At 33.0% G+C, this 26,085-nt stretch overlaps 1 protein-coding gene and 1 non-coding gene across 3 annotated transcripts; both read left to right on the top strand.

The window, feature by feature from the left end:
- The first annotated feature begins 6,982 nt into the window (after positions 1 to 6,982).
- Positions 6,983 to 9,910, top strand: LOC130946169 (transcription factor bHLH18-like). 2 transcript variants are annotated; one of them, XM_057874846.1, is made up of 5 exons: positions 6,983 to 7,079; positions 7,194 to 7,286; positions 7,380 to 8,066; positions 8,537 to 8,896; positions 9,351 to 9,910. In XM_057874846.1, exons 2-5 carry the CDS (start codon positions 7,245 to 7,247, stop codon positions 9,423 to 9,425), a joined length of 1,164 nt encoding a protein of 387 aa, XP_057730829.1. In that variant the 5' UTR covers positions 6,983 to 7,079; positions 7,194 to 7,244; the 3' UTR covers positions 9,426 to 9,910. The 2 variants fall into 2 exon arrangements, with proteins under 2 accessions (XP_057730829.1, XP_057730835.1); XM_057874852.1 differs by having other exon boundaries at positions 6,996 to 7,079; positions 7,203 to 7,286.
- Positions 9,911 to 24,339: 14,429 nt separating this feature from the next.
- LOC130954237 (small nucleolar RNA R71) lies at positions 24,340 to 24,446 on the top strand. The gene has a single exon (XR_009076232.1). It is a non-coding gene; the product is annotated as a small nucleolar RNA R71 (small nucleolar RNA).
- The last annotated feature ends 1,639 nt before the right edge of the window (positions 24,447 to 26,085 follow it).

Genomic DNA, 26,085 nt, shown 5'->3' with positions numbered 1-26,085 from the left:
TTGTTGTTGTTCTTTAGGAGGGCTGCTGCATTAAACAGAAAAGAGTTCAATAATGACCCAGAATTATTATCCTATACCATTAAAACTAATAAAAAGAATTCTAATTACAATGTAAAGGAATAATAAAAAAGCAGTATATAACATATAAGATTATAAAAAATGATATTAATTAAAACTTACACATTCAACGGAGGTTGTGGCTCCGTCTTCCTTGGGGAAGATTCCTCCGCGGCTTGCTTTTTGGGTTCCCCAGGGCAGCTGGAAGAAACAAAAGAGAGTTCAAAAATAAGAACACATTGAATTCATTTTTGAATGCAACTGAACCACAACTAAACCATGTAGTGAACCGAAATTATCAAGATTTGTACAAACAGTAATGCTTACACATCAACAGGTGCTTCTTGTTCCGATTGCGGTGCCTGTGCTTTTTTGCAGGGCTGCTGTTCCATTTTCAGAGGGCTGCTGCATTACACAGAAAATAGTTCAATAATGACCCAAATTATTATCCTATACCATTAAAATTAATAAAAAGAATTTTATGTTTAACTTACTCATTATCAGAAGGGATATGGACATAGTCATCTTTCAGTAACTCTTCCTTAAGAGAACTCGGAAGAGATACCGCAATAGGATCTTTAAGGAATGTAAAGTAGGAAGAAGTTAATGTTGAATAATTAGAATAGGTTTTGAGAAACCAAAATTTGCATATTAAAAAACTCACATTTCCAAAGGTTGAGAACGAGTTTCTTCTTGAACCTCAATTATTTGTAGGTCAGAATCAGGTATAGTTCTACTGACATTTAAACACGATTTCTGTGTGATTAATTAGATAAAATTTATTATCTAAATCTAAAAGAGCAACATAAATATTTTTAATTTACACTAGTGGAGTTTTAAAACTCTTCTTTTAATAGATTTTCTTTCTTCGAAAAACTTTTACTGAAGTTTCTGGGTTATTTTTCCTAATAAAAAAAAGATACCAAATTAAAATCAGCAACCAAGATTAAAAGCGAAGGTCTAGAAAGACATGAAATTCATTTCTGGAACCCACTGAACCGAAAGTAAAGCCTACAATGAACGAATTTACCAGGTATTGTCTGGGGCATTCACAGACGGTGTGGAGCTCGCTTGAGTCTGTAAGATAGATTCACTACCAAGATTTACAGTCGGCAATCTAAGGAAGATAAATAAATATTACTCAATGAATCCAGAGGAATGAAGAGGTTCTAGCAAATGTTAGCAAACAAAGAAAAAGAATTCAATATAGAAACCAAATCTTACGTCTTAGAGAAATCATTTCGTGCCTCTATTGAGTCAAACCTATCTAGAGCAACGTTTGCTGTCTGAGATCTTTCATTTCTTCTCTTTGATCTCTTTTCTCTTAACATCTCCAACGCATGTCTTCTTTCTGCAGCGCTGTCCTTTTCTTATTCAGTTTTGAAAATTCATAAAATAAGTATCAATGAACCTAAAACGAAAGCATGAATAACCAAAAATATTATTCGAGAAACTTACTCCTTGTCAGATTCAGTTTTGCTCTCTAAAACTATGGAAACAAGCTTTCTTGATTTGGTTTTTTTTGGCCACCCTCCCCGGTTGTTTTCTTTTTACTATGGGTGTTTTTTCAATTTCTTTTTTTCTGTAACACAGACAAACACATTGAATTTATACCGAAGAAAAATATCAGTAAGAAAAACATTTCTAATGCAAAAGAACTCAACTAAAGACACTAACAATCAAGTGAATGAAAATGAGCAACACTACTGAACCGAATGTAATTCATGTGTTGAATAAAATGTGATGCACATTCAATCATCAAGAACAACATTTTCTGCATGCAAAAGGACAAGTGAAGACACTAACAATCAAGTGAACAATAATTACAAAGCCGACTGGACTGAACACAATTCATGTGCTGGATAAAACGTAATACACATTCAAATATTAAGAGAAAACATTTCTGCATGCAATGAACTCAACTAAATAATTGGCAATCAAATGAATCAACTTTACCAACTCCACTGAACAATATTATATTTGTAATTTATTTAAGAAGCATACATAAACAATTTTTAGCAAAGAAAAGCAAAACTAAACCAGTTCAATTTGATACAATCACATAAATGAATATCACCCGATACTTACTAGCTTTTAGATTGGCTTGTGCTCTCTGAATCCATTGGCACAGGCTTCCTTTTTTGCTTTTTTTGTAACCACCTTCTGTGGTTGTTTTCTTTTCTTTGTTACTGTTTTTTCAATTTCTTCTTCTCTGCAATACATAAGAACAAGCGCATAAGAATAATTTTAACCAAATATGAGTAAAACGAAACCTATATGAACATCAAACTTACTAGTTTTTGGATTTACTTTTACTTTCTGAATCTGTGGGACTGCTTTTAGTTTCTCTTATTGTTTTTGAATTCATCTCAACAATCTTTTATTTTTTAACCAGCCCCTATTGTCTTGTTCTCCTGGCTAGTGGTGTTTTGTCGGATTTGGATTTGGATTCAGATTTGGAAAATGTCTTCTTCCGAAGAATAATCCAGATCAACAATTTTCTTTTCTTCTTTCTTCTCTTTTCCTTTCTCTTTCCCCTTCAAAAAAGTTTGTTTCTTCTCCACTTTCTTTCTTTTTGTTTTTTCCTCCTTTATTTGCTTTCTATACAGAAGTTCCCAAAATACAAACTTATTTAGTTAGCAGAGTATTTTAAAAGCATTTGAAACGAGCAAATACAGTAACAATCAGGTGAATCAAAATGAGCAAAAACACTGAACTGAACACCATTCATGTGATGAATAATACGTGATAATCATTCAATCAACAAGAAAAATATTTCTGCAACTAAGAATTAGGTGAATCAGAATTACAAAACCCACTGAACTGAACACTCACGTGGTGAATAAAATATGATAAACATTTAATCATAAAAAAACATTTTGCATGCACTAGGATTCAAATGAACACACCAACAATCAATTGAATTAAAATTAGAAATTCCACTGGATAGAAAGAAAATAAGAACACATTTCTGAATAAGTCGATCTACCAAATGAAGCAACTCAATCCAATAAACTTAAAATGCAACTAGGAGAAATTTTAGGGGAAATTTTTTAGTAATTTACTATTATGTCTGTTAGTTGATTCTTGAGTAATCCGGTCAAGCATCATCTTCTTTGTCCAGTGGGCCACCCACGGTGGTGGGGGAGCATCAGGTCCATCCAAGCGAGGGAACTTGGTTTCATAGAAATAAATAAGCATCAAACAAAAACACAGCCGTCAACGAACTATTTCTTTCCCTTTCTTTTGTTCTCGATTCGCTTCCTCAAGAAGCTAAGCGCATGATTTGCCCAATCCTACCGTCGGATGTTGTCCACATAAAAGATAGACGGCTTATGGATCGGGGAGGCCATGCTTACTGTTGTCGGCAGCAGGAAGCACTTCTGTATGAAGACGACAAAAGTCTTTCAAAAATTTTGCCGGTTTTTCTCCCCTTCAACACTCATATCCAGGACAGACTTTGTCAAAGACACCAATGTAACACATTTGAGGCTGTCAAATATTGCCTTGTCTGCCTCATTCAATTTGCCATACTCAACCTTTTTAGGAAAACGATTCTCTATAATATTTTAATCGCAAGAAATCAGCCAAAAAGCCTCAGTTTAATTTTCTGTAACCAAATGAACCAAAATCAAAGGAACCAATGAAACGAAAATAAGCAGAAAGTGGAAAGTGTATTACCGTCGTGGTTTATGCCCAATGCAGCTACTATCTTACAAGATGTTATGTATATTTTTTCATGGAGAATTTTTAAGTACCCACGGTATTCATTATAGCAATCAATCAATTCTCTCAAGAGGGCGTGAGAGACGTTCATTTCTGGGATGTGTCAGGGCACCGAATCCTATTTCTTCAACTATATCTTTCTTTTTCTGACTTAAATTCTTGAACACTGTTGCTATTGCCTTTGTTTGGCATATGCAATCGTGAGTTTTCTGTAAGGTTTCGAAACAGAATGTCACGATATATTTATAATATAAAATAGATTTTATTTGAATGAAAGCAGATAAATGTATTTAATGTGCTTACGTTGTAGCACGGCTTCTTCTTCTTTGTCACCATTGTCTTCTTCATTTTTGCTGTAAGGACAAAATAATTTGATCAATACTTTGTTCAATACACCGACAAGCACAAGCATGCATATCTTAATCAAGTGAATAAAAATGTTCCCAGCCCACTAAACTGAACTCACTTGATGCACTGAATAAAACATGATAAATTATGAAATAGCTAGAAAAGCATTTTTGCATGCAAAAGAAGCTACTTGAACAAACTAACAACTATGTGAATCAAAATTATCAACTCCACTGAAAAGTGATAAACATTCAATCATCAAGAAAATCATTCATGCATGCAAAAGGACCAAACTAAACACAATAACAATCAAGTGAATGAAAATGGCCAACCCCACCGAACCGAATGGCATTCATGCATTGAATAAAACATGATAAATTATAAAACACTTAGAAAAATATTTTTGCATGCAAAAGAAGCTACTTGAACACACTAACAACCAGCTGAATAAAAAATTATCAACTCCATTGAAAAGTGATAAACATTCAATCATCAAAAAAATTATTCATGCATGCAAAAGGACCAAACTGAACACACTAATAATCAAGTGAATGAAAATGGCCCACCTTACTGAACCAAATGCCATTCATGTGTTGAATAAAATGTAATAGACATTGAATCAGCAACAAAATCATTTTTGCATACAAAAGGACCCAATTGAACACACTAACAATCAAGTGAATAAAAATGACCAACTCTACAACTGAACACCATTCATGTTGTGAGTAAAATGTGATAAGCATTCAATCAGCAACAAAAGCATTTTTGAATGGAAAATGACTCAACTGAACACACTAACAATCAAGTGAATGAAAATAACCAACTCCATTGAACCGAATGCCATCCATATGCTAAATAAAACATGATAGACATTCAATGATCATGAAAAATAGTTCTACATGCAAAAAGACTCAACTGGACACACTAACAATCAAGTGAATGAAAATGAGTAACTTCACTGAACCGAGCAACATGCATGTGCTGAATAAAACGTTATAAACATTCATTCATCAAAGAAGTCAAGTGAACATACTAACAATCAACTGAATCAAAAATAGCAACTCAACTTAACTAAATGAAAATAAGAACACATTTCATTTCAAGCCCTAGTTACGCTGTGAAAATGGAATCAGAATGCGTTGATCTACTAAATGAAGCAACTCTATCCAGTAAACCTAAAATGCAACTAGGAGAAATGCGAGATTGTAATATTTAAAATGAACAGTAGTTTTTCTCATACCTTCCTCAGTCTCTGTTACTGTGGTGGTTCGTTTTTGCTTTTTCCTTGCAAAATCTTCTCGCATTCTTCTCCAGTAGTAGTGTTCACAGAAAACGTGAGTAAAGTTTGAGTGTTTTGAAGTTCGTGTGTTTTGGACACGTGTCTTTCACGTTTCATTTAATTGTATTAAGTTTTTTTGGTATTAAACCAACTTAGATGAACTTGAATACAAAATTACATGATGTGTAGCATGACGATATCAAATGTAAAAATTAATTCCTTAACACTATTCTATAATTTATTTAAAAATCACGAATTTAAAAATTGAGCTCTTTTATAGATCTTAAAAAGATAGCATTAGTCATTTTTTCCGTCCTATTCTTAAAATATATATATATTTGTAGGATCCGAAAAATATTTCAACTAAGAGAATTTTTTTGGAGAATAAAATTAATTGTCTAATATATTATATCTGATTTATTAGAATTTAAATTTAATTGTTTAATAAAATTTTTTATTTTTAGGTTTGTCATTTTCTGATTTACATTATCTTCTTTGAGCATACTTCATACAACATTTTCAAAAGACTAATATTATATCAATACGACTTAGATAACCAATAAAATTGAATGTTTATTCGGTCAATGTCTATAAATATTAATTTAAGAGATTTACTCAAATAAAGACGTTTAAAATATTTTTTTTAAATATTTTTAGTAATTAAAATTTAGTACATATAATCAATTAAATCATGTTATTTTTGTCAAAATTAAGCCAGACAAATTAATTTGATCGAAAATATGGTGAATCAAATTTTGAACCGATCGAAATTTAATTTTTTATAGAAATGACTATAATACTCTTATTATAAAAAATGACTAAAATACTCCTATTTAAGATATTTATAATATTATAATATTAGATTGTATTTAGGACGTTTATAATATTATATATAAAATATTTTTTGCTAACCATTATATTTATGTAATTTATCCAAAAAAATTATGTGAAACAATATGTATATAGACAAATACAGCATAAATATTTACTTATGAAGTGTTTTTGTTTTTGTTTTTCTTTCTTCTTGTTACACTTATATATCCTCACTCCATCAATATATTAATCGATTTTTTTAGGAAAATAAAAATATAGAATTTAAAAAGTAAATATTAAGGATGGAATAATAAACATACTCAACTTTTCAGAAAATGTTATATATAATCAACATATATTACATAACTATACATTCAAATATTTCATATATATAACTTCCTCTTGTTGATTGAGTTGTGTCAATGTATTTATCAAGGATTTCTGTTGTTTTATACTAGCATATGTATTTATGTGGCAAATGAAAGAGAAGATTTAGCTAGAAGCCAAAGAACCCACTATTTGACCAAATACTTTCTACACTAGTGAAGACAGAGGAGCGCCCACCATTCAAACAATAAGAAAAATGAAAGAGAAGTAACAATCCTAGAAAATGGGATATGACGCATTCACACGTGGGTTTTATAGCCAAACGGGTATGAAGCGTGTTTGTCATACATGACTCATAACTCCTACGGTCACACACACACTCTTTCTCTCTATAAAAAAGGTTTGCAAATTTGTTGCAACTTGTTCCCATTCCTTGAAAGAAACAAGAAACAACACCACCTTAACCACTCTCTTCATTATCATCTTTGCCTTCTTCTACATATTACTGTTACTTTTCGATCTAGTTAAGGTAACAACATCATCTTACACTTATTTCTTCACACTGGTACTCCACTTCAGTCTCCATCTTGGGATCTACTGAAACCGCAGCTATATATATATTCTGAATTTATTTCCTCCTTAGCTTTTTCAGTGTGACTCCAATTAATTTCTAAGGAAGCAAAGATTATTAAAGATGATGCAAATCTCCTCCACCAACAAGTACTTGCCTGAATTTGTAAGCATCTTTTATTTTGGGTCAATGTTTTCATTTGTTGCATAAATCTGACGAAAATTTCTGACCCTTTAATTTGATTTGAGCTCTTCATAGGGAATGGATGAGTCGGTTTTCTTCCATAATCAATACCCAATGATGGATTCATCAACAATCACATCATCTCCATCACCATGGCCGCAGATTCTTGATGATATTGACTTCAACCAAATCCAAGAGTCTTTCTCTTCAGCTTCATCCCCAAAGAGCTACACCTCAAACAAGCGCTTCAACTCTTCTTCCGCCGCCGGAACCACCATGCCACAAAGCTCTTTCTCACCAATTGAAAGACCAACTAAGCAACAAAAAAATGCTTATAGCCATGGGATTAGTACTAATACCACTACTACTACCAGCAATGAATTCATGGTTCCCAAAGCTTCTTCCTCTTCTTCTTCCCAAATCATCTCGTTCGAGCAGCACTCGAACGCCTCTTCTTCGGTTGCTTCCTATAACCACCATCATCAGCAACTCTACAATAATAACCCTTCTTCAAATCAGGGTAACCATGTTTTGAGGCCCAAGACTGAGAGTGTGTGCAGTGAGAATTTGGATTTTGCCACTGTGGTTTCTCATGCTGATTACCTGAGTGGTTATGATAAGGCCAATAAAGGTTCCGCGGCGGCGGCCACCACCAGAAACCCAACTCAGGCCCAAGATCACGTCATTGCCGAAAGAAAACGAAGGGAGAAGCTCAGCCAGAGGTTCATTGCACTTTCCGCCATTGTTCCTGGACTCAAGAAGGTACTATTTTTATCTTTGCCTTAAATTGCACAAGTATCGCCTTTATTTGTTTGGAAGTAGTAGTTTTACATACAAATACGAATATAGAACCATTGATAATTAATAGCATGATACATGAGAGTTGTTTCTACTACTAAAACGTTTAGAAACCATTTTTAATAATGTTCCTAGTTTTTAATTTCAAATAAAAATAAAATTTCAGCAAGGAATAAACTAGACTTCATCTTCTATAATTGAAATTTGGTGCATAAAATATATGCTATTAGGTCACCTCAAAATCTTTGTGAAATGACCAACTGATGAAGATTCGCAACAATAAGTCAAGAACCAAAGTCATGATCAATAATCTAGAATGAATTTCATAACAACTCACTTAGCTTTACTTAAACCGTGTAATTAACCATAAAATTACATGTATATAACATAATATATTTGAACATTTTTTTAATTATTCAATGGGTTTCATGCAGATGGACAAGGCTTCTGTATTGGGAGATGCTATCAAATATCTGAAGCAACTGCAAGAAAAAGTGAAGATTCTAGAAGAGCAAGTTGCTGAAAAAACCGTCGAATCCGCAATTTTCGTGAAGAGATCCATCCTCTTCGCAGAAGACAATGGATCTTCTTCGGAGGAGAACCCGGATCAGAAAATCCCGGAGATAGAAGCAAGAATTTCAGGCAAAGACGTTCTCATTAGAATCCACTGTGACAAACACAGTGGAATAGTGCCAAAAATAATCAACGAGATTGAGAAGCATGATCTCAGTGTTCAAAGTAGTAGCTTCTTGCCCTTTGGGAACAACTCACTTGACATCACCATTGTTGCTCAGGTAAATATAAATTTCAACTTCAGCTTAATTAATTTATTGTAGATGAATAATAACGTTCATTCATTAAATCAACTTCAAATTACAATTAGTTAGTTAATCACAAATAAGTAGAAATAATACCACAACTTTTGATTCAAAATATATAAGTGTTCAATTTGGATATTTTTTTTACAATTTTAGATATTTTGAGGGTAAAAATTAAAATAGTAAGTAACATTTATTATTTTAATTTTTTTTATATAGAAGTTCATAAAAATATTTCAAAAAATAAAAGAGACTCATATTTTTTATTCATAATTACATATTTAGAAATTTTAATGGAAAATAAAAAAATTGTAAAACAAAATCAGGCCTTAAATTAAAGAGCTTGAATTTTAATTATCATGATTTAATCTCTTGGATATATTTTACCCTCCATTATAAATTTTCACCCATTAATTATTTTTTGTTACAGATGAAGAAGGAATGCACATTGACAGCAAAAGATATAATAAAAGGCTTAAATCAGACTTTGAAGCAGCTGAGTTGATATTGATGACTACACCAAAAATAATGAATAATAATAATAAGCTAAATAATTAATTTCACAGTAACAATTTTTTTCATCGCAGTGCTTTCTTTTTCTTCTGTGATATGTTGACTATTCTGGTGTACCTTAATTATTTCTCCATACACAGTTTACTTGGATCAGTGCTGAGTTCAACAGAGATAAAAGGCCAATGTGGTTTTTTTGCGTAGTTATGTATAGAGGAATACTATATGGTAGGCTACGTTAATATACGCCCCACCACAATGGCATTTTCAATGTTCATATCTTAGCAACTTTATCTTTTTTTTTTTTTTTTATGAGGGAATTTTTTAGAGGATTTGACTATTGTGATAGATCTCTTTATTCCCTCTTCCACGTTGTGAATTATAATTATAGAGCAGGCTGTGTTTTTGTATTGGTCCCATTTGTGTCGGTTTGTGCCTCTGTCACTTTTGTATAAAATTACTTTCAATATTGATTGGATATTGGGTACTCTAGAACCATTTAAAAAGATAAATTCCGTTCTAAAAGGATATCATGATTAAATTTTTGTTGACTATGTTTTAAAAAAAAAAAACGTTAAATTTTTATTGATGGCTCAGCCGTCGTAAAATTAACTCGTCGAAAGAAAATTTTTTTTCCAGCAAATTACCAAAGCTCATAGTTTAGCTACGGTTTATGGTCGTTGGTAACTTATCATTCATGATCAGCCGTCAATAAAGCTGAATGCAATGGACTAATTTATAGTATTGTTAATTTGTTATATATATATATATATATATATATATATATACTATTTTTACTATATAATTCTTTGACAATAAGATTAAGTATGATGTATAGAGTGTTCATAGATCGGATTCATCTGTATATCTATAGTATTTATTTAAATCAGATTTAAAAATTGTGAATATAAATCGGATTTATAAAACTATTGGATCGGATTAGATCAGATCAGATCCGCACAGTGATATAATCGGATTGTGAATTTTATGTAGATATTCGTATATCTGCAAATTTGCAAAAATAAATAAATATTCTTTTTATGTTTTATTTTAACTAATAATTATCATATATATAGTATTATTTTATTTTTATTATTTAAGAAAAGTATGTTTAATATTATTTAAAAATAAACATATTTAAAAAAAGTAGAAAAAGAGATTTTATTAATTTTTTAAATAAAAATAAGTTTTTAAAAAATATTTTTATATTTTGTAGATATATCTAATATTTGATTGCAAATATGCAGATGTGATTGAATCCAAACTAAAAATTTACGAATATTAAATTTGATTTGATTCGATAATTTAAATATGAATTGAATCGAAATTTTGGTTATAACTTATTCGATCTCATTCGCGTTTACTCCTAAGTTAATGTATGATATTTCATTACTTTATAAAATACTCTTGTTTGCATATCAATCTATCTCACAACTAATACAATCTATATTAACTAGGGACGTCATGATCAAGTTATGTTGATGATAAAGATAGATAATGTTTTGCTCAACAGGTATCAAACATTATTTTTTATTTGTTTATACCAAAAATACTAGTATGAAACAATATCATTGAATGTCAATAAATGTAAACTTTGATCTACTTGGAAGAAACTGCATACGTGTATATATTTTTAATTAACTACAAGATCAGCAAAAGATCTCATTATGGTTTGATAATGAAGTGTTTCTTTTATTAAAATTGAAAGAGAACAATAATAATAATAATGTGATGACATGGCCCCACGATTCGCTTGCAATGTCAACAATCAACAATGATAATCCGCCTGTTTTACAAATAAACTTATTATATATATATATATATATATATATATATATATATATATATTATATATAATATATATATTTTTTAAAAATTTTAGCATTTACTTTATTTTTAAATTTTTTTTTATTTTTTTTAAACTTATTTCAATAATTAAACCCGTTGTTGGAGTTAACAGAAATGAAGACATATCAATTATGTAAAGTGCTTCTCAACATAAATTTGACCTATTACCCTATGTCAATTTTACAGATAATTGAAAACATATTAAATAAAATGTTTGTGGATAAAATTAAAAATAAATGTTATGGTTGGAGATGAAAAGATAAAAAAAACTCCGCAACTATTTTTGTGAATAAAAATTTTATTATGATGAATACTTTTTTCTGTTAAAACTAATAAATACAACAATTTTTTAATTAAAAATAAATATTAAATGATAAAAAATAGCTAAGTGTCATATATTCTTATGAATAATTATATAAAAATATTTTTAAAGGAATGTGACCTATTTCTATATAGTAAAAGTATAGTACGTTTAATCATTTAATTTACTATGTAAGTATGTTTTGACTTTTGAGAGTATCCTTAATATGGTTTTTATAAATTTCAGTTTGTATAATTACTAAATGAGAATTCTTAACATGTTTTGAGAGTATTCTTCTGGATGAATTTTAATTTTATTATTTATTTTAATTTTTTCTACATTTTGGTAAATTTTAATTATATTTCTAAACTTATATATAATGTAGTTTAGGAATCATGTATTGTGATACACGTCAACTTAGAATTAACACTTAAGTATCTACGCTATTAAAGACACTTTTAAAATCTATCCAAGTTATATAACCATAAATGCCCTTGTTAGAAAACTAATTTAAATATTTACTCGTGTATATATATATAATTATGGTTTTCCTATTTACTTTTTTTAACACCTCCAATTAAATGATTAAGAAGCAAATGCACGTGGTCATATAGGCAAGATATATCACTTCCAAGTTCCAAGACAGTTGTCACGATTGCAATTATCACTAAATTTAAGCTTAATTTTCTTCATTAAATTTAATTTAATCACTTTTATATACACTTATATGATCAGATAAATGCACGTGGTGAATTCTACCAAAAATGCACGTGGCTATAAGAAAAATACTGCAAGACAGTTGTCACGATCAAAAGGTATAGCTTTATCAAAAAGTGGAAGTGATTTTATTTTCACTAATTATTTTTTATTTAATGAATAAATTAAAATGGTATAATACATTGATGAGTTAAAATAAATGTATTTCAGAAATGTGATACATAACATAAATCGGTACTCACGGTTTCATAACAAAAAATCATTATTTACGATTTTATAAATTATAATGTTTTAATTAATAAATTAAAATCATTATGACTCACGTTTTTTTATTTCTTTTATCCTATTTGAAATTGTGATTCATAATTTTTGTTTATTTTTTTTATTTTTGTCTTATTTAAAATTGTTATTCACAATTTCTTTTTATCTCATATTACTGTATTACATAAAAATATTATAATATTAACAAAACCCAATGTAAAAAAAATTAATCTCTTATTTTGTGTATTATATTTTCTATTCTTTTGCAAAATCTTTTTCTTAATTCATTTTTAAAATATCATTCATTTTTTAATTTTATTTTTGAATTTTTTTAATTAAATTTATTTTTAAAAATTTTAAATTAGTCACATTAATATTTTTGTCATTTTATTATTATTAATATCAAAATTTGTTGATATAACAACTTTAGTAACACCAATAAACTTATGCATTAAAATTTTTTAATTTAAAATTAATTTGATCTAATTTTATAAACTTATCATATTAACAACTAATTAAGACTATCAACATATATATTATAGTATCATTTAATGTATAATATTAACAAACTTTAATGTCATGAATAGCAAAAATGACTAATATAATCAATTTAAAATTAAAAAAAAAATTTAAATAATTTTTTTAAAAAAATTAATTTAAAAAATAAATCATTTTTCATTAGTAAAAGTAATCATTTACTCAATTATATGAATTATTACAAAAAAAAAAAAAAGACGGAATCTGGATAAGCAAATAGATAGGAGACAAATTACATTAAATAATAAGTATACAGGCCAGAGGTGAGCCCTACTAAAAGAGTTGGTAACAACATTAAATTTTGGTAGAGTTTCAAATTTTTCTTTATTCATTTAGTTTGATGAAAATCCAATATGAACATTTAGGATCCAATCCCCGAATAGCTGCGGCAACGTCCCTTTCATTATAAACAAGTGAACTAAATATAGAGTAATCAATACTCAAGCAAATCCTTCTCAAATTGAATTTCTAGAATCATCAAGTTAAAACAATATTTTTATCAGAAGCCCTAAATTAATTAGTTGAGATAGATCGAATAAGATCGTAATAATAATATTTTTAAATTATGTTCATTCAATTTTAATATTTTTCTCGTTTAAAATTAAATATCTTTTAAGATTTTAGTAGGCCTATAAAAAATAATTAAAATTACGCATTATATGTAAGAAATAATTATATTATTTTGATATAAATTTAAAACTCTTTCATAGTAATTTATGAAATGATCATAAGTTAACAGGGACGGCTTTTAGAATTGATCGGACCTAAATCAATTAAAAAAACTAGTTCAACGGATAAAGAATGTCTCACTTATAAACATCATAGAGAGTATATGATAACTGTAGGACATAATACAATCCCTTATACATTAGATCAACCAAAAAATGAGGCTGATTGTTTTACATATAAAAAAAATATTGGTGTTGCATATGAAATGGATGTATATAAAATATTTATACTGGTATGATATTCATGCAAAATGCAGGCTATAATTTTATTTTATTTTTTTTTAATTTTAATCCTACAAAATATAGGTTACAATTAGCGTTTTAATATTTTTAAAACATACAACCAAAACGCAAGTTGTATTTTACTTTTGTTTTTTTCGAACTTCATTTTGTAATATAATTTTTTTATTATAAAATTTGTAAAACCCAAGTTACGTTTTGTAAAGTGTGGGTTACATTTTGATTAAATAAAATATTTTAATTCGAGAATCTTACTTATAAATATCATTGTCATTCATCTCTCTTCCGTACTTGTAATTTTTTTGTGACAATTAGTAGTGTCAAAAAAATTTGGGTGAGATGAGGTTGAAATTATGAAAGGTATTGCAAATTTGCGAGTGTATTATAATAGTGAGATCATACCTTTATACACGAGAAAATGACATTTATTTGTGAATTTCTGTTTTTTTTTTTTTTGTTATTCCATGCACCATGAGTTTTGTAGAGTTATAAAATAGTCTTTGTGAAAACATATAAAGTCATATTTCAAAGAGGGTGAGTAACATTTTATATAGGAATCATGTACAAGTATTTGGTGGGATACAATTTCAAATAATGTCCATCATTGATGACGCATGTATGTAGAAGATGTTCTATATTCATCAACAAACCCAATTTTACGTGCTGATGATAGAGTTGTACTTTGAGTTTGAACAATATTTAGGGCCGGACGTGGTTGGCGAGGAGGTGAATATTGATGAACTCGGAGATATAGATTGGGAAGAAGATAACAACGATAGTGAAGAGGAATTCGAAACCAACTACAAAGTCAATGATAAAAACGATGACAAAAACAAGGCAGGCAACTCGACAGTGCAAAATAAAGCAGATGCAGTTGTCAACCAGCACCCTTTTGGTGTTTCGTCTTTTATGCGAACTCTGGATCTCATAGCCATGCATGCTTCAGAATTTCCTGAGTATGCGAATTTGGATAAGTTATGTTTATTAATTGAAGTTACCATTATCGTTTCTTTGTTTAGCCTTGACCGACTAACGGTGGTTCGCATTTCATAGGTGAAGGCAATGCTGCAGTAGAAGATGGTGAGTTTAGTATTGGAATGGAATTTGGTTCTAAAGAGTCGGTGATCTCTACAATCAAAAGATACACTATTTCTAGATGAGTTGATTACATTGTGTATGAGTTAGAGCCGCGAACATTTTATGCAAAATGCAAGGGATGTGGTACAGGATGCGATTTGCTTATCCAAGCTAGCTTGATTCGGAAGAAATGTTATTGGGAGATCAGGAGATACAATAGCAAACACACGTGTACCATGTGGATGATTTTACAAGATCATGCCAAGTTGGACTCAGACATAATTGCAGATGCTATCAGGAAGTTGGTTGAAGTAGACCCATTGATAAAGGTAAAATCTATTATTGCAGAAGTTCAATCTAGGTTCAACTACATTGTAAGTTACTGCAAGGCTTAGTTGGCAAAGCAAAAGTTTGTTGCAAAATTTTTTGGGGTTGGAAGTGCGATAAGTTCTAGGGTTCAGGTTGGAAGCGCCACCAAGCTACTTTGGGGGCTAGGAATGGAGGCGCGACCAAGCTGCTCTGGGGTTAGGGTACATTGGAGGCGCGATGAAGAAGCAGGGTTAGGGTTGAAGGCAGGATATGATGAAGAAGTTGTAGTATGATAAAGAGTGATGAAAAACGTGTAAGTGTTAGTGTTAATAGTGAAGTGTTTTTGCTCAATATATTAGAGATACTCTATTGACATGCTTTACAATTGTCATCGTATGATTGCTCTATTAGTACGCTTCACAAAAAATATGGTTAAATCTCTAACCAATTGTCACCCTTATAAAAGTATGGCCATTGACCCTTTTGGTCATGTTTTTGAAGCGTGACAAGAAAAAGTATGGCCAAATCTCTAATCAATCACCACCCTCATCAAAGCGTGGCCACTGACCACTTTTGACTGCACTTTTGAAGCGTAGCATGAAAAAAGTGTGACGACAAACCTTTTTTCTTGTAGTGAAAATTCAACTAACGTGATATAATTCTCTCCACCATTTTTTTAGGCATTTTGAATAAACTTAAGTAGTACAAGAGAAAATTATTAAAAACTAACTTGATTTAAACAAGCTTCTTAGAGTTTAAGAGACATTTTTCTTCTAACATTTTAGTCTCCTTTCCATTTTCTTGATGACCGATGCCAAAGTCTCCACATTCTTGAGATTTACCCTTAAAAAATTACCCGAATATTAGATGGGAAGCTCAACCTTATTACATCCCCAGAATGTAACATGGTTGGTCGGTGGCCCCCTTCTCACAATTCATATCAATGATCACTGATTTTTGAATCTGATCTTCAATCCCATCATAAGTTCAAACCCCTTTAATAATCTCTTATAGTTCACCACTAATATCAGATCACATGACTTTATTGCATCCTACCTCCAAAGTTTTTGTATCTTTTTGTTCAAGACTTCTCTAACTAAGACAAAGGAAAAAAGGTGGCAATGGGTCTCCTTACCTCAGACCACATTCCAACCTAAAAGGTTTTATAGGCACCCCATTTACCAGAATCGACATCGAGGCTGTCAAAGGACACACCCCAATCCACGATATCTACTTCTCCTCCAAATCCATCTTCTAAAGAACAAAGTCCACAAAGCTCCATCTTATCCTATTGTAGGCCTTTTGAAAGTCAAGTTTAATAAGCCATGTTCGATACTTCCTCTTTTTCATCCAAAAAGATAGTTTCACACGCTATCAAAGTCCCATAAAAAATAAATCTTTTTTTTTCTCTCACAAATGTTGACTAAACGTCCCCCACTAGCTTTCACATAAGAATCCGCAATCTATTTGCTAGTAACTTCAATTTCACCTTATATAAGTAACCCAACATGCTTATAGGTTTGTAATCCTTCAAATCCTCTATCCTTCCTAATGCTCTTGAAATTGAGGTCATTTGGTCTTGCCGTTCTAGGACCACAATCCAACTTGCACTTTTAATCTCTTCATAATCGGGGGTCCTTTTTAACTAAGTTACTTTCGAACTAGCTATTGAATTTACAAGAGTAACATCAAAACCAATGTTAAGCTGATATTCTTTTGAGTATAGCTTCCTGAAGAACCTCCTAATTTCCCTTTTCACCTTCTTAGGCCCTTTAAACTTTCTATCAATAATCTGAAACTCCTCAATAACCCTTTTACTTTTTTTGGACTTCACAATAACATGGAAGAATTTTGTTTTTGTCGATGCTATCCACAAACTTTGAACACAGAAACTTCTTACAACTCTCTCCTAACATACCAACCTTCCTCCATTAACCTAAGGATCATTCTTCTTGCTAACGAGCATTTATCTACTTTTCCATCTTTTGTTAACTTGTCAATTTTCTCAATCTTTATTTCTAACATTTTAATTTTATGCTCATTCACCCCAAATTTGTCTTTGTTCTAAATCGTTAGTGGCTTCCTTAGGCTCTTCAATGTTTTCATAAAAATTTATCTCTTCAAATATTAGTCATTCATCTGTACCACTTTCACAAAGTTATCATGAGTTAACCACGTACGTCTGATGTCCTAAAATGTTTAGGACCTTTATCAATATCATCAGTGTGCATCACTAGCAGGCAGTGGTTCAAAAATTTTCTAAGCAGACCCTTTAAGTTGAGGCTACCATAAGCTTTCAAACTGGTGGACGAAATTGTGACCCTCTTTGTATTTGCATGAGATTTATTTAATGGTTATTGGCTATGTGTGGACACAACTCCGTTCAACTTAACCAGCAAGTGTACTGGGTCATCCAAGTAATACCTTACGTGAGTAAGGGTCGATCCGACAGAGATTGTTGGTATGAAGCAAGCTATGGTCACCTTGTAAATCCCAGTTAAGTGGATTCATAAAGTCAAATGTGATTAGATTGGATAAATAAAGATAAATAAAATAAAAAGGGATAGAAATACTTATGTAAATCAATAGTGGGAATTTCAGATAGGCGTGTGGAGATGCTAGAATCCTTTCGAATCTCTACTTTCTTATTGCTTTCATCCAATTCTTCTTACTCCTTTCCATGGCAAGCTGTATGTAGGGCATCACCATCATCAACGGCTACTTTTAATCCTCTCGGAAAAATGGTCCTATGCGCTGTCACTGCACGGATAATCGTTTGGAGGCATCACCCTTGTTGATAGCTACATCCCATCCTCTCAGTGAAAATGATCCAAATGCTCTGTCACAGCACGACTAATCATCTATCGATTCTCAATCAGGTTGGAGTAGAATCCATTGATTCTTTTGCGTTTGTCATCACACCCAGCCTTCAGGAGTTTGAAGCTCGTCACAGTCATTCAATACCGGAATCCTACTCGGAATACCACAGACAAGGTTAGACTTTCCGGATCCCCATGAATGCCGCCATCTATCTAGCTTATACCACGAAGATTCTGTTGGGGAATCTAAGAGATATGCGCCCGGCCTAAGGTAGAACGGAAGTGGTTGTCAGTCACGCGCGTTCATAGGTGAGAATAATGATGAGTGTCACGGATCATCACATTCATCAAAGTGTTGTGCAACGTATATCTTGGAATAAGAATAAAAGAGAATTGGATATAAAGTAATAGTAATTGTATTGAAACTTGAGGTACAGCAGAGCTCCACACCCTTAATCTATGGTGTGCAGAAACTCCACTGTTGAAAATACATAAGTGAAAGGTTCAGACATGGCCGAATGGCCAGCCCCCTTGAATGATCAAGAGACCGAATAATCAAAGGCTAAACAATCAAAAGATTAAACTGTCAAAAGATGTCTAATACAATAGTTAAATGTCCTATATATACTAGACTAGCTACTAGGGTTTACATGAGTAAGTAATTGATGCATAAATCCACTTCCGGGGCCCACTTGGTGTATGCTTGGGCTGAGCTTGATCTATCCACGAGCTAAGGCTTCTCTTGGAGTTGAACTCCAAGTTATAACGTGTTTTGGGCGTTCAACTCCGGATCATGACGTGTTTCTGGCGTTTAACTCCAGACAACAACATGTACTTGGCGTTCAACGACAAGTTACGTCATCAATTTCCGAATAAAGTATGGACTATTATATATTGCTGGAAAGCTCTGGATGTCTACTGTCCAACGCCATTGAGAGCGCGTCCTTTGGAGTTCCGTAGCTCCAGAAAATCCATTTTGAGTGCAGGGAGGTCAGATTCCAACAACATCAGCAGTCCTTTTGTCAGCCTTCTTTCAGAGTTTTGCTCAAGTCCCTCAATTTCAGCCAGAAATTACCTGAAATTACAGAAAAACACACAAACTCATAGTAAAGTCCAGAAATGTGAATTTAACATAAAAACTAATGAAAACATCCCTAAAAGTGGCTTGAACTTACTAAAAACTACCTAAAAACAATGCCAAAAAGCGTATAAATTATCCGCTCATCACAACACCAAACTTAAATTGTTGCTTGTCCCCAAGCAACTGAAAATCAAATAGGATAAAAAGAAGAGAATATACTATCAATTCCAAAATATCAATGAATATTAATTATAATTAGATGAGCGGGATTTGTAGCTTTTTGCTTCTGAACAGTTTTGGCATCTCACTTTTTCCTTTGAAGTTTAGAATGATTGGCTTCTCTAGGAACTTAGAATTTTGGATAGTGTTATTGACTTTCCTAGTTAAGCATGTGATTCTTGAACAGCTACTTATGAGTCTTGGCCGTGGCCTAAGCATTTTGTTTTCCAGTATTACCACCGGATACATAAATGCCACAGACACATAACTGGGTGAACCTTTTTAGATTGTGACTCAGCTTTGCTAGAGTCCCCAGTTAGAGGTGTCCAGAGCTCTTAAGCACACTCTTTTTGCTTTGGATCACGACTTTAACCACTTAGTCTCAAGCTTTTCACTTGGACCTTCATGACACAAGCACATGGTTAGGGACAGCTTGATTTAGCCGCTTAGGCCGGATTTTATTTCCTTGGGCCTCCTATCCATGATGCTCAAAGCCTTGGATCCTTTTTACCCTTGCCTTTTGGTTTTAAGGGCTATTGGCTTTTTCTGCTTGCTTTTTCTTTTTCTTTTTAATAATTTTTTTCGCCATTTTTTTTCGCAAGCTTCTTCTTTTTCACTGCTTTTTCTTGCTTCAAGAATCAATTTCATGATTTTTCAGATCATCAATAACATTTCTCTTTGTTCATCATTCTTTCAAGAGCCAACAGTTTTAACATTCATAAACAACAAGATCAAAATTATGCACTGTTCAAGCATTCATTCAGAAAATAAAAAGTATTGTCACCGCATCAATATAATTAAATTAATTTCAAGGATAAATTCGAAATTCATGTACTTCTTGTTCTTTTGAATTAAAGCATATTTCATTTAAGAGAGGTGAAGGATTAATGGATTTTATTCATAGCTTTAAGACGTAGTTACTAAACACTAATGATCATGAAGTAGAGACACAAAACATAAATGAACACAACATAGAATCCGAAAAACAGAAAGAAATAAGAACAAGGAATGAATCCACCTTTAGTGGCGTCTTCTTCTTGAAGGACCAACAATGTCCTTAAGCCCTTCTATGTCCCTTCCTTGCCTTTGTTGCTCCTCTCTCATTGCTCTTTGATCTTCTCTTATTTCATGGAGAATGATGGAGTGCTCATGATGTTTCACCCTTAATTGTTCCACATTGTGGCTCAAATCTTCTAAGGGGAAGTGTTGAGTTGTTCCAATAGTGTTGGAGGGAAAGTGCATCCCTTGAGGCATCTCAGGGATTTCTGATGATGAGCTTCCTCATGCATCTCTTGAGAACCGTGAAGGGTCTCTCTTGCTTGCTCCATCCTCTTCTGTTGAGTTGTTCCCAATAGTTGTTGGGAGGAAAGTGCATCCCTTGAGGCATCTCAGGGATTTCTTGATGATGAGCTTCCTCATGCATCTCTTGAGAACCGTGAAGGGTCTCTCTTGCTTGCTCCATCCTCTTCTTGGTGATGGGCTTATCCTCTTCAATGGAGATGTCTCCTTCTATGATAACTCCAGCTGAGTAACATAGATGACAAATAAGGTGAGGAAAAGCTAGCCGTGCCATGGTGGAGGGCTTGTCGGCTATTTTGTAGATTTCATTGGAGATGACCTCATGAACTTCTACTACCTCTCCAATCATGATGCTATGAATCATGATAGCCCGATCCACAGTAACTTCAGATCGGTTGCTAGTGGGAATGATGGAGCGTTGAATGAACTCCAACCATCCTCTAGCTATAGGCTTGAGGTCCAGTCTTCTTAGTTGGACTGGCTTGCCTTTGGAGTCTCTCTTCCATTGAGCTCCTTCCACACATATGTCCATAAGGACTTGGTCCAACCTTTGATTAAAGTTGACCCTTCTATTGTAGGGGCGTTCACTCCTTGCATCATGGGCAAGTGGAATGCCAACCTCACATTTTCCGAACTAAAATCTAAGTATTTTCCCTGAACCATTGTGAGATAATTCTTTGGACTCGGGTTCATACTTTGATCATGGTTCCTAGTGATCCATGCATTGGCATAGAACTCTTGAACCATTAAGATTCCGACTTGTTGCATGGGGTTGGTTAGGACTTTCCCACCTCTTCTTCGGATTTCATGTCAGATCTCCGGATACTCATTTTTCTTGAGCTTGAAAGGGACCTCAGGGATCACCTTCTTCTTTGCCACAACATCATAGAAGTGGTCTTGATGGCTCTTGGAGATGAATCTTTCCATCTCCCATGACTCAGAGGTGGAAGCTTTTGTCTTCCCTTTTCCTTTTCTAGAGGATTCTCCGGCCTTAGGTGCAATTGATGGTAATGGAAAAACAAAAAGCTTATGCTTTTACCACACCAAACTTAAAATATTGCTCTCCCTCGAGCAAGAGTAGAAAGAAGAGAAGAAAAGAAGAAAGAAGAAATGGAGGAGAGTGAGGGGATGGATTCGGCCAAGGTACAGTAGAGGGGGTAGTGTTGTATGAAAATGAAGTAGAATGGAAGGGTATATATAGGGAGAGGTGAGAGGGTAGGTTCGGCCATTTAGGGTGGGATTGGGTGGGAAAATGTTTTTGAATTTTTGAAGGTAGGTGGGGTTTATGGGAAAGAGTGGATGGATGTGAGTGGTGAATAGGTGATTGGGAAGAGAGATTGAGGTGATTGGTGAAGGGTTTTTGGGAAGTGTGACATGGGGAAGAGTAAAATAGGATTAGGAGGTAAGGTGGAATATAGTAGGTGGGGATCCTGTGGGGTCCACAGATCCTGAGGTGTCAAGGAATTCCATCCCTGCACCAAATAGGCATGTAAAATGCCTTTGCACACCATTCTGGCATTTAAACGCCGAGTGGTGCACATTCTGGGCGTTCAACGCCCATGTAAAGCATGTTTCTGGCGTTGAACGCCAGTTTCATGCTTGTTACTGGCATTCAGCGCCAGCTTTTCTTCTAGGCACATTCCTGGCATTCAGCGCCAGAATGTTGCTTGTTTCTGGCGTTCAGCGCCAGTTTCATGCTTTGTTCTGGTGTTGAACGCCAGCCAGATGCTCCTTACTGGCATTGAACGCCAGCCTGTGCTTCCTCCAGGGTGTGATTTTTCTTCTGCTGTTTTTGATTCTGTTTTTAATTTTTATATTTTTTTTGTGACTCCACATGATCATGTACCTAATAAAACATAAAATAACAATAAAATAAAATAAAATAAAAATTAGATAAAAAATTGGGTTGCCTCCCAACAAGCGCTTCTTAATGTCAATAGCTTGACAGTGGCTCTCATGGAGCCAAAGTGATCAGGTCAATGTTGTATAGTCCCAACACCAAACTTAGAGTTTGGATATGGGGTCTTAACACCAAACTTAGAGTTTGGTTGTGGCCTCCCAAAACCACTTAGAGTTTGATTGTGGGGGCTCTTCTTGACTCTGAACTGAGAGAAGTCTTCATGCTTACTCTCTTTTGTCACAGAGGATGCCATGTGCCTTAAACACAAGGTAGTCCCCATTCAATTGAAGGACTAATTCTCCTCTGTTGACATCTATCACAGCTCCTGCTGTGGCTAGGAAAGGTCTTCCAATGATGATGCATTCATCCTCTTCCTTCCTAGTGTCTAAGATTATGAAATCAGCAGGGATGTAAAGGCCTTCAACCTTTACTAACACGTCCTCCACTATTCCATAAGCTTGTCTCAATGACTTGTCTGCCAATTGTAATGAGAACAAGGCAGGTTGTACCTCAATGATCCCCAGCTTCTCCATTACAGAGAGTGGCATAAGATTTATCCCTGACCCCAGATCACACAGAGCTTTTGCAAAGGTCATGGTGCCTATGGTACAATGTATCAAAAACTTGCTAGGATCTTGTTTCTTTTGAGATAAAATTTGCTGAATCCAGGTATCCAGTTCACTAATGAGCAAGGGAGGTTCACTTTCCCAAGTCTCATTACTAAACAACTTGGCATTCAGCTTCATGATAGCTCCTAAATATTGAGCAACTTGCTCTCCAGTCACATCTTCATCCTCTTCAGAGGAAAAATAGTCTTCAGAGCTCATGAATGGCAAGGAGATTTAATGGAATCTCTATGGTCTCTATATGAGCCAGTCCTTCCTTTGGATCCTTAATAGGAAACTCCTTCTTGCTTGAGGACGTCCCAGGAGGTCTTCCTCACTAGGATTTTCGTCTCCTCCTCCCTTATGCATTCGGCCATATTGATTATATCAATGGCCTTGCACTCTCCTTTGGATTCTCTCTGTATTGCTTGGGAGAATACTGGGAGGAGTTTCAATGACTTTCTACTCAGCTGGCCCACTTGTGCCTCCAGATTTCTGATGGAGGATCTTGTTCACTCATGAAAACTGAAAGTGGCCTTTGACAGATCAGAGACTAGATTGGCTAAATTAGAGGTGTTTTGTTCAGAATTCTCTGTCGTTGCTGAGATGATGGAAAAGGCTTGCCATTGCTCAGCCTATTGCGTCCACCATTGTTAAAGCCTGATGCATTTTGCCATCCATTCAGACTTTGAGAGATGTTGACCTGTTGAGTCAACACTTTGTTCTGAGCCAATATGGCATTCAGAGCATCAATTTCAAGAACTCCTTTCTTCTGAGGTATCCCATTATTCACGGAATTCCTCTCAGAAGTGTACATGAATTGGTTGTTTGCAACCATGTCAATGAGTTCTTGAGCCTCTTCAGGCGTTTTTTTTAGGTGAATAGATCCACCTGCAGAATGGTCCAATGACATTTTCGAAAATTCAGATAGACCATAATAGAATATATCTAATATGGTCCATTCTGAAAACATGTCAGATGGACATCTTTTGGTCAGCTGCTTGTATCTTTCCCAAGCTTCATAGAGGGATTCACCATCTTTTTGTTTGAAAGTTTGAACATCCACTCTCAGGTTGCTCAGCTTTTGAGGAGGAAAGAATTTATCCAAGAAGGCTGTGACTAGCTTATCCCAGGAGTCCAGGCTATCCTTAGGTTGTGAATCCAACCATATTCTAGCTCTGTCTCTTACAGCAAAAGGGAAAAGCATGAGTCTGTAGACTTCAGGATCAACTCCATTCGTCTTTACAGTCTCACAGATCTGCAAGAACTCAGTTAAAAACTGATAAGGATCTTCAGATGGAAGTCCATAAAACTTGCAGTTTTGTTGCATTAAGGCAACTAGCTGAGGTTTCAGCTCAAAGTTATTGGCTCTAATGGCAGGAATGGAGATGCTTCTTCCATCAAATTTGGACGTTGGCTTTGTGAAGTCACCAAGCATTCTCCTTGCATTATTATTATTTTTGGCTGCCATCTCCTTCTCTTGTTCGAAAATTTCTGAAAGGATGTTTCTGGATTGTTGTAATTTAGTTTCTCTTAATTTTCTCTTCAGAGTCCTTTCAGGTTCTGGATCAATTTCAACAAGAGTGCCTTTTTCCCTGTTCCTTCTCATATGAAAGAGAAGAAAACAAGAAAAGAAGAGGAATCTTCTATGTCACAGTATAGAGATTCCTTTATGTTAGTAGAAAAAGAAAGGGAAGAAGAATGAAGAAAAATGGGTTCGGATTTTTTTTAGATGAAGAGAGGTGAAGAGAAATGTTAGTAATTAAATAATTAAATAGAAGAAGAGAAGAGGAAGAGAATTCGAAAATAATTAAAAAAAAAGGGTTAGTGATTTTCGAAAATTAGAGATAAGATGTAATTAAAATTAAAACATGAAACAATTAGTTAATTAAAAAGAATTTTTGAAAAAGGGGTGAGATATTTTCGAAAATTAGAGAGGGAAAAGTAGTTAGGTGGTTTTGAAAAAGATAAGAAACAAACAAAAAGTTAATTAGTTAGTTGAAAAAGATATTAAAATCAAATTTTAAAAAGATAAGAAGATAAGAAGTTTAGATAAGATATTTTGAAATCAAATTTTGAAAAAGATAAAATTTTTGAAAAAGATATGATAAAAGATGAAAAGATTTAATTCAAAAATTTGAAATTACTTACTTCACAAACAAGAAATTACAAGATAAGATTCTAGAACTTAAAGATTGAACCTTTCTTAACAAGAAAGTAACAAACTTCAAATTTTTGAATCAATCACATTAATTGTTAGTGAATTTTCGAAAATATGATATAAAGATAAGAAAAAGATTTTGAAAATATTTTGAAAAAGATTTTTTGAAATTTTCGAAAAAGAGGAAAAATTGGAAAAGATATGATTTTTGAAAAAGATTTTGAAAAGATAAGATTTTTAAATTTTTGAAAATTTGACTTGACTTGTAAGAAACAACTAATTTTAAAAATTTTTTGACCAAGTCAACCCAAAATTTCAAAAATTTGGAGGGAAATAAGGAAAAGATATTTTTTATTTTGAATTTTAATTATGAGAGAGAGAAAAACAACAAAATACTCAATGCATGAAATTTTTAGATCAAAACATGTGATGCATGCAAGAATGCTATGAATGTCAAGATGAACACCAAGAACACTTTGAAGATCATGATGAACATCAAGAACATAATTTTGAAAAATTTTTGATGCAAAGAAAACATGCAAGACACCAAACT

This window comes from Arachis stenosperma, chromosome 1 (assembly GCF_014773155.1).
Source record: "Arachis stenosperma cultivar V10309 chromosome 1, arast.V10309.gnm1.PFL2, whole genome shotgun sequence".
NCBI classification, from domain to species: domain Eukaryota; kingdom Viridiplantae; phylum Streptophyta; class Magnoliopsida; order Fabales; family Fabaceae; genus Arachis; species Arachis stenosperma.
Note: the sequence above shows the minus strand (reverse complement) of the source record. Positions and strands in the feature narration are given on the sequence as shown.